The sequence below is a fragment of the Crocuta crocuta genome, unplaced genomic scaffold (genome assembly GCF_008692635.1).
Source record: "Crocuta crocuta isolate KB4526 unplaced genomic scaffold, BGI_CrCroc_1.0 scaffold439, whole genome shotgun sequence".
Lineage (NCBI taxonomy): Eukaryota > Metazoa > Chordata > Mammalia > Carnivora > Hyaenidae > Crocuta > Crocuta crocuta.
The window spans coordinates 515557-525967 of NW_027532838.1; the positions used below are offsets into that span (position 1 = coordinate 515557).

Here is a 10411-nt window from a genome sequence, read left to right on the forward strand (position 1 = left end):
TATTAATATTTTTATATTGAGTATTGATTTCTGTTTAAAAAAGTTTTTCCTCCATATTCATAGTTTATCCATTCTGAAAGTAATGCTCCATATCAAAGCATCCCAGTATACAGTGGCCTCAAGCAACAGTATTTAATTGTTCCTGACAAGTATGCAAGAAGGTTGGCATTGGTAGGGTGACTCTGCTTCTCACTGAACAACATGTGTTGCAGCTGTATTGCCTCTGCCTCAGGCTTTAGCTCAGTTGGAATGGCCCTCCAAGTATCTGTCATCTTCCTTCTGGGGCTGGAGGGCTCGCTGGTGCAAGTTCTTCTTGTCAAGACCAAAGTGGATGAAACACTCAAAGCCTCTTAAATCCTGAGCTTCTAAATAGCACCTTGTCATTTCTGGTTTATTTTAATTAAAAAAAAAAAAAGTCTAATCGTCAAATCCAAAGTCAAGAGGGGATAGGAGGTTAATCTACTTCATCATTTTAGGGGCAGAAATGGCAAAATCATATGTCAATAGTTTGGGTTAATGATGAAATATATTTCATGGAATTAGTGAAAATTTTCTTACGTATCTTCTAATGTAATCTTCATTTTTTAAAATTTGTTTTTAGATATACATTCTACTTGTAACTGATTACTGTGAACAGCTAAGGTAGGCATTGAGTTTTTATTTACATTTTTAAATGGGTGTTCCCATTTAATAATTAGCATTTATTGAAAAGACTGGCTTGATGCAGTTCTGAAATGACATTTTAATAAAGATAAGCCTACTTTTAGTCTCTATAGCATAGATTGGGCTATACGTGTATCCTTGTGACAAAACCACCTTATTGTTACAGCTTTAATAATATCTTAATAGAGTAAATCCCCCCCCTTTTTTTTGAAGAACATGTCAGCTCTTCTTGGAGGATTGCAGTCCAAATAAGCTTTAGAACCAGATATTCAAAATCAACTATTTTTTGTTTTGGTGGGGTTATGATGGCAATTCAATTAAATCAGTAGACACATTTGAGCAAAACCTAAATCTTCACAGTGATAAGACCTATAATACTTTAAGCAACTATCAATTGATTTAGGTCTTAATTAATATCTTGCAGTAATGTCTTGTAATTTTCTATACAGAGCCTGGGATATCTGTTAGAATTTTTATGGAGGCATTTGATATTTTTCATTTAGTTGTATTATGTCATTTCTAAAAATCATGTTTTGTATCACTGAAATATAGAAATGCATTGATTGTAGTCAGTGGCCTTGCAAACAGTAAGCGTTTTGGATGCACGTAAACTGGATGACATTGCTTGAGGTCTCTGTGGTTTTTAGAGACTAGATCATACTATCATTCCATGATAATTCCTTTCTAAATTTCATTTTTATGTTTATTTATTTTTGAGAGAGAGAGTGCACGAACAGGGTGGAGGTAGAGAGAGAGAAGTAGGGGTTATAGAGAGAGGAAGAAAGAGAGAATCCATTCTGGGGCTCACTTTCACTAACTACAAGATCATGACCTAAACTGAAATCAGGAGTTGGACACTTAACCTACTGAGCCACCCAGGCGCCCCTCCTTTTAAAATTTCTTATACCTTCTCTTTCTTCTTCTTCACTTATTGCACTGGCTAAAGCCACTGATGCAATGGTGAATAATGCCAGTCTCAGAGGAGTATCTTCTTGGCTATTTTGTAAAGTATAAATGAATTCAATTTTCTTTCCTGTTTCAAAATCCTAAAGTTTTCCCATATATTTTAAAATAAAATATGACTATTCATGGAACCCTGGCTATCTCTAACCCTTTTTTCTATATTTATCCCTAGATTATCTCACTTTAATTATATTTGAATATTTGCTGTTTACTTTCATTTATTTTACAAAGATGCACATAATACTGTTGTTGGGCAGTACACATTTAACAGTTCCCTCCAGTATGCCATATTTGTTCCTATCTATAAATCTAACAGTTGCTTTTTGCCCAGTATTTTGTTTTAATTTTGAAACAGTTTGACTATTTTACAGAAACAGTTGCAACAGTAGCAGAGAGTTCATGTTTTCCCAAGGAAAATATGTTATATAATAATAAGATGTTGCCACCACTCAGAGAATTGATGTTAGTGCTTTTTTTAAAAATGTTTTTTATTTACTTTTGAGAGATAGAGAGACAGCATGAGCAGGGGAGGGTCAGAGAGAGAGGGAGACACAGAATTTGAAGAGAGGCTCCAGGATCTGAGCTAGCTGTCAGCACAGAGCCTGATGTGGGGCTGGAACCCATGAACTGTGAGATCATAGCCTGAGCCGAAATCAGACACTTAACCGACTGAGCCACCCAGGTGCCCCAATGCACTGTTTTGGGTTTTTTTAAATGTTTATTTATTCTGAGAGAATGAGAGAGAGAGAGAGAGAGAGAGAGAGAGAGAACGTATGTACACAAACAGGGAGGGGCAGAGAGAGAGGGAGAGAGAGCATACCAACAGGCCCTGTGCTGTGTAGAGCCTGATGTGGGGTTTGATCCCACAAACTGTGAGATCATGACCTGAAATCAGGGGTCAGAGACTTTACTGACTGAGCCACCCAAGTGCCCCGTTAGTATACTTGTTAACTCAGCTTCATAACTTACTTGGACTTGGGCAGATTTTACATGTCCTGTCTTGGGGAGTGGGATGGATTTGGCCAGGGAATAACTCTGTGACGTTTTATCACATGAGTAAAATATATTTGAATAACTATCCCCACAGTCAGGATACAGAACTGTTCCATCACCACAAAGAAATCCCCCCTCGTAAACCCTTGTCAAACCTTTCCACAAATCCTAAATTCTGCTACTTGCTTATCTATGACCACCATTATGATTTCTATCTTTGAGAATATTACCTAAATCCAATCATTCATTATGTAACTCTTTGAGATTGACTTCTTTGTTCACTCAGCATGACCTTGAGGTCCATTTAACCATGTATATATGTATCAGTGGTTTCTGTCTTTTTGTTTCTTAGTAGTAGTAGTTCCTTGTTTGACCGCATGAGAGTTTGTTTATCCATTCGCTGTTAAAGGATATTTGGGTTGTTTCCAAATTCCAGGTTTTTGCCTATTACATGAGCAGCTGCATGAAATTAACATTCTCCCAGTATTTTTATTTGTTTCTCAGTCTCCATTCATTCAGGTCTGTAATGAAATGAGATAAAATATTCTATTTCTTATAAATACTGTTTTCGCTCCCTCATTATAATGTAAGTCCCATATTAGAAAGTACTTTATCTTATTCATCTCTTATATCCTGATTCTAGAAGAATTCTTGATATAAATTATTCTTATTAATGTTTCTTAAGTGTTAAATGTTTTTATAAAACTACTTACTATTTCTTATTTTATACAACACATCAATAATTCTGCATACTCCATCATTAGTCTACATTTCCCACTGAGCCCTTGATCTTGGTATCACTATTTAAATCAGAGTGTTTGCTCTATATTATACGGATATCAAGACTTATCCTAATTTTCCTTCAGAAACAGAGCCTATGCCTTTTGAATATCTGCTTTAATTCTAAACTTCAATTCCTAAATAAACATTATCAGTGCATTTTGAGGGGTGACACTTGTCTTCAGCTCCTCAACTCTATAATGCAAATTTGGTGAGATTTTTTTTTTACTTGTTAGAATATTAGTTTACTGTTATGTAACCTGATATTTTTATTTTTAAAATTTGTTTTGTAGAGAGTTGTGAGTAAATGATAGCATTAATATAGATATTTAGAAAGTATTCATGAAAAAATAAAATCATTTATGTATAACAAAGCACATTCATAAGACTATAGCTTTAATTATTTTATAGAAGACAGGCAGTAAATGATAGAAAATAGTTTAGGTGTGAATAAAATTTCATTCATTCTGAAAACCTGTTGCTAATTTTAGTTCAATAATGGACATGCTAATTGTGAGAAAATACCATAAACTTGTGACATGATGCTAAAATCTCAGCTTCCCTGTTTTCTGTGCGAGAATAAAAACAGAATGTTTTGGGTCAGTAAGCTCATTAGGATAGAGCATGGTGCTAATAATCAGTAGGATTTACTTTCTTTTTAGCCATTTAAAGACCATTGGAATTCTCTGATGTAGGCAAGCAAAAACTGCATCCAAGCAAGACAATGTATAACCATTTTTTACCTTAAATAATATATAGCCTAAACAACTGAAAATTACCAGAAATGTACATACATACACACGCAATCCCCTGCCCCACTACACAATGGAGCACTGTTGACAAATCTAAGATGAGTGTATAAACTCCCTCTGATTATCTCCTAAGCAGTGCTTTCTCATGATTAATTTACAAATATTTTTGGACTTTTACCTTAATGTTCCATAAGTACCTTGAGGTCTACAATTGAAATAATTGTACATTTCAAATATTACTTTGATAGTCAAATGTAAGTTTTTGTAACATTTTTTCATTATAGAAGACATCTCTCCTTTTACTACCTCTGAAAACATAAAGTTTAACTTCCCTAAGATTATTCCACTAAGCAATTTTGTGACTCTAGTTCATTAACTTATTAATTTAAATTTTTATTTGCTCACTCAATAAGCATTTATTGAGCAGTTTTTATAAGCTAAAAGTTATGCTTTTTGTATGGAGTTAAGAACAGAATAGATAATTCCTAAAAACTTATATGTACACACACACACACACACACACACACAATGTAAAGCCATCAAAAGAAAAGAAAGTTCCAGTGCAGGAGAACAGTGTTGAGATAATATGAACATGAAAACTGATATGTCCATTGAATTTATCAATGTGGAAGTTAGGGACTTTATGGATGAGGTTTAGGCTCACTGATACGTTATGATACATCGTTGAGTTGTGAAACAGACATTGTGAGTATAGAACTTTAGAGGAAAGAAATGGGCTAGTAGCAGAATAAGTGAGTATGTGACCAAAAGATACGTTGTTATGGTTGTGTGTGTGTGTGTGTGTGTGTGTGTGTGTGTGTGTGTGTTTAATGGGAAAGAGTAGCATCCACTTCAGTATGTGGATGTAGCTGAACTGTGAAGGCAAGATGTTGAAATACATTTCACAGAGGATAATAGGTATGCCTGACTCTGTACCATATGCCCATTCTACTGAAAGTCATAGTCTCTCATTTAATCAGTGCACTGAGGAAAACTATACAAAATTATTACTTCTGTCAGAAGTTTTTCTTCTATTCCTTATTCTACTTTCTTATACTTGATACCATAATAGAATTTTCTCAGTGTAGGACATGTTAGCTTACCGTAAGCAAAAATAATCCATTTTAAACTTCATATTTTGTAATTAACCAAAGCCCTGTTTTTCTGTATATGAAATACAACATGATGAAAATATAGAGTTCATCTATGTTAACTTCACTGTTGATTGATGATTGGCAACTATATATTATAGTCTAAATGTTGAGAGCTCTGAAAAAGAATAAAAAGCCCCAAAGAAGAAATGTTAGATGTAGAGTAGTGAAGGCATTGAAGGAAAATTGAATGTAAGGTTATAAAGCAGAAGAACATTATTCTTGGAAACCAGCAAAATAAGACATGTTATGAAGGTAAATAACTAAATATCAGATCATAGAAGTGAAACAAGGATACATCGCTGAAAACTTGATTTTTGTCCTGTACTTAAATTATATTATTTAATGGAACTAAATCTTTAATTGATTGTACTATTTCAATACTTACCCTCAATAATGAAGCCCTTTATCTCTCCCTCAACCTACATGTACTTTATTTGAAAAATTTACTAAGAATCTAATGTGTCCACAACTCTGAAAAGTTCTAGATAAGAAGATGCTCCATTTTGTGAGGAGATCCAATAGCTAGGTGAAACTTGCATATAAACCACTAAGCTGCAATAAAATTTGCTAAATATAATTGCAGAGGTTACAAAATGTGTTACAAAATGGGAACACAGAGAACTGAGCAATTATATACCTAGGAAATGGGGGAACACTTTTTTGAGAAGGTAATATGTAGATGTCCCCCGAGTAATCAGGAGGAGAATCTTTACAAGTAATAAGAATGAGGAAGATGGATTTCAAAGGAGAAAGGGCAGGTAATTCAATGGCATGGAACATGAACTGGTGCAAGAAGCAGCAAGGACAGTGTTATCTTCTCACATGCAATTTTAAAGTTCTCATCAGAGAAATTGATATGCTACAGTGAACTAGAACATGGTAAAATACTAATCCTGAGCTCAGAGAGCTCATATATCTATGTTCTGAGGTAGAGTGCATCTTCCTAATTCCTACCTTCTTTTTGTGGATATCTTCCATTATGTATCAATATTGTCATTAGTGTATTCTTCTGAGGATATTTTAACCAAAATGTTATAACTAATCTAGTGACTATAAAGTCTCCATGTATCATTCTTATCAGTCTTACTCCTTAAGAGAAATGTATAAATTGAACCCAACAATGAATCTAAACTATATTCCTATTTGACCTGGATAGCTTTAGTGCCAATAATTAATTAATTTTGTTCTTTTTCTTTAAATTACTCCTTCATTTAGTCGCTTCTTAATTTTCTGGTATAGTTAACACACAGTGTTGTATCAGTTTCAGGTGTACACTATAGTCATTCAATAGTTCTATACATTACCCAGTGCTCAATACCTAGTTCAAAACATTTTTAATGTTTGTTTGTTTCTGACAGAGACAGAGTGAGAAGGGGAGGGTCAGAGAGAGAGGGAGACACAGAATCTGAAACAGGCTCCAGGCTCTGAGCTAGCTGTCAGCACAGAGCCTGATGCAGGGCTTGAACTCACAATCATGACCTGAGTTGAAGTCAGCCACCCAACCAACTGAGCCACTCAGGCGCCCCAATGTTTATTTATTTTTGAGAGAGAGACAGAGTGTGAGTAGGGGAGGGGCAGAGAAAGAGAGACACAGAATCCGAAGCAGGCTCCAGGATCTGAGCTGTCAGCACAGAGCCCCACATGGGGCTCGATCTCAGGAACCATGAGGTAGATCATGACCTCAGCTGAAGTAGGACATTTATTTATTTATTTATTTANCCCAGGCGCCCCGTGAAGTAGGACATTTAACCAGTTGAGCTTCCCAGGTGCCCCAGTACATAATTTTTTAAAGTTTTCTATTTCCCAATGTTTTACGTTGAGTCTATTGATGAAGAAATCAACAAAACTGACTTGGTCCCTATCTTACAAGATTTATATTTGGGAGCTGGTAGGGAGGTGTGCAGTAAATCAACCTTGAAAAAAGTATTCATTTAAAATTGTGTTGAATACTACATAGGAGATGTATATGTTGTTTTAGGAAAATGTAAGTGCAGCTAAACTTTCTAAATAGGGAATAATTCCCAGAAAAAGATAAAGACTGACATTATCATAAGAGAATATGATTCCTTCTGCAGCTGCTGTTATTAATACTTAGTTCAAATTATCAGAGCATTTTATCTTCCATATGCTGGATCACTATTCAGTTTGGCTGCATGTAGTCATCAATTTTAACACTTTAGAAATTAACTAGGTCTTGGTTTCAGAGTCACTACCACTCCCTCCTCTTGCCTGACATCTAGTGGGAGAGAAAATCAGTGGGAGAGTTAGCAAGGGAAAATAAGTGAAGAGGCCAAATCCCTAAAGGGAAGTAGCAAGGAAGCTACTTTTCTGGATCACTGTATTTTGCAGAATGAGTAAAAGCATACACATTTCCGTATTCTAGAATGCTTACGTGTGCTTTTACTGTATATTCTACTGTGATTTTAATATATGACTCTACAAATTTCCCTAATAATTAGCTGACAGTATTCTTCCCTGATGTTCCATCATTGGCTGAAAAGTAGCTTTCTCCTCATTATGGCTTTCTTCTCACTAATCCTGAAATACTACATGCATTTATAATTTAACATGACCTCAGATTAGCTTATTCCAGCTTTTCCTGGCACATGAGGGCACTATTTAATGGTGTATAATTTTTCTGTCAAATCTAATTTTCAGATTCATATAGATGAGGATAAATCAGCATATAGATTTAAAGGTTAAGAAATTGACTCAAAAATCATTCTTTTATATTCTTTTATATAAGATTTTAATCAATGTATCATTGTAGATGAATATAGAAATAACTGTGAATAGCTTTAAGTAACATGTCAAAATATACTCATTTGAGATACATTTTGCTTCTAGGAGAGCAGAAGTAGCTGTTGACATTCATAGTTTCATTACCAGTAGCTCTTCCCTGAGAATAAGAGAAAAAAAACGTATATTGACAATTGTTGTATCATTTTTAGGTCTATCATTGTGTGTGTGTGTGTGTGTGTGTGTGTGTGTGTGTGCGCGTGCGCGTGCGCAATATGTCTGTCTGTGCACCTTAGATGGTTTTCAGGTTTCTTTCTGTAAACAAGTAATTCTATAGGGAATTTTTAATTGCTTACAAATAATGAGATAAAAACTAAAGTTTCAAATAACTTCAGTTATGAATACATTAGTCTCTTCCACAGCCAGGCTCACACTGATTAGTAAAATAGCAAGTATGAATATCTTGATATTTCCCTTGGGGAAGTTTAAAAGTATCGTTTCATCCTCTTTAATCTCCATGTATTCATTTTCATATTCTATTTTTTTCTGACTTTGCTTTTAAACTCCAGTGTCTTTAGAGAATTCCATTATTTCACTTTGCTTTATGTTTGAAGTTATGGCCTTATGTTTGTCATTACTCTTTTGTTGTTTTTTGAAGAAGTAACTGTTCTCAATGTCAGTGTGTAATAATCACAAGAAAATTATAGTCACAAAATATAAAAGGATAATTGGTCAAGTATGTTATATTGGGTTAAGAGATTCTCTAAAACTGGCAATTTTCTTTAAGTTATAAAGAAAGTGTTTTCAAAAACTGATGAGACATTTGCAAGGAAAAACATACAGCTAATAAAACAGGTATGATAAAAAAGAAAAGAAATGAAAAAAACTTTAGACAGGTGAAGATTAAAAGAAACAAATTTAACTGTATGCCAAATACAACAGTAGATTATATCTTTAGGCTAAATAAGCAAATCTATTATGAAAATAATATTAAAAAACACATAATTTTAACATTGTAGATAGCTAATATACCCACCAAAATTTGATTACCCCAGTAGGGAATAATAAGAGCTAATTGTCATCAACACAGATGAAACTAGCAAATTATGTAAAAATGCCTGTGAATCTGTATAATACTTGGGGGAAAAAGAAAATGCCTGAGCCTCTGGAAAATAAAGTATACTTTAAAAAATACTCTTTTACTTGAAAAACTTAGATGTTGAAAGAAATGAACTGAAAGCAGAAATACATGAGTGCTTTTGAAACCTAGAGGCATATGGTAATTTTATAAAAATAATTTTAGTCATGTAATACTTAAGAAAAATAATCCCCCATTTGAATACAAAAAGTACTTTGAGGAACAGGATCCCTTCTATTTGGCCTGAGAGCATAGATCTGTAGTATATTAGAAGTTGAGAAAGCTTTTGAACATACAATGTAACTTTTACAGCATGTACTAACTTGACACAAATTCCCTGAAAAGATAATATATTAAATCAACGCACTTATTGTATACTTGACATGTAAAGCCTTGCCTACATACGTATAATATGATCCAGGTCCCATGTGATGCCATGCAAGCATCTTTTGGGATGTTGTCATTTTAAAAAGGGCCAAGTTCTCCTGAAGTGAGAAAGCATGTGACCCGGCTTTCACTGGTCTGACATTTTTGTTTGTTTGTTTCTTTTCTTTTTCTTTTTTTTTGAGAGAAAGATAGAGACAACACGAGCAGGGGAGGCTCAGAGAGAGAGGGAGTCACAGAATCTGAAGACAGGCTCCAGGCTCTGAGCTAGCTGTCAGCACAGTGCCTGACGAGGGGCTCAAACCCATGAACCATGAGATCATGACCTGAGCCGAAGTCGGACACTTAACCAACTGAGTTACCCAGGCACCCCTCACTGGTCTGATATTTAGCAAGAAAACCAAAAACCATACTCATGGACTTGAGCTTCTTATGCATTATTTGTGGAGTCTGCAAACAGGAACATGATCAAGTGAAGTTGAAGAGGAATGCTAGAAAGTTCTTGAAGGTACAGATTGTTACAGATTTGTTGCAATACTACCTCCAAGCTGCTTCCTCTGACATCTTTGTAGATGAGCCACTGGATCCAGCTAGATACATATAAAGTGACAGGATGTGGATTCTGGGAATTATTCTGGTCAGTATGTTTCATGCTCTTACCTAAGCTGAATACATATGATTGCATACTCCTGTTATTTATAATAACTCTGATATCTATCCAGACATGGAAAATCACTAAAAATCTTCAACTTTTATATTTTTCAGTTAACATTTTTTAGAAGTTTATTTTACTTATTTTTGAGAGAGAGAGAGGGAGAGACAGAGAGAGACAGCCCACCCACCCG

The 10411-nt window shown here is 34.6% G+C and overlaps 1 protein-coding gene across 2 annotated transcripts in view; it reads left to right on the top strand.

Annotated features, from left to right (window-relative positions):
• The window catches only part of LOC144216064 (uncharacterized), a 224854-nt gene that overhangs the window by 44463 nt on the left and 169980 nt on the right, over positions 1-10411 (top strand). For both annotated transcript variants that reach the window (XM_077745334.1, XM_077745335.1), the window contains exon 3: positions 602-642. In XM_077745334.1, the coding sequence (XP_077601460.1) occupies positions 602-642 (41 nt within the window). The remainder of the gene's footprint in view (positions 1-601; positions 643-10411) is intronic.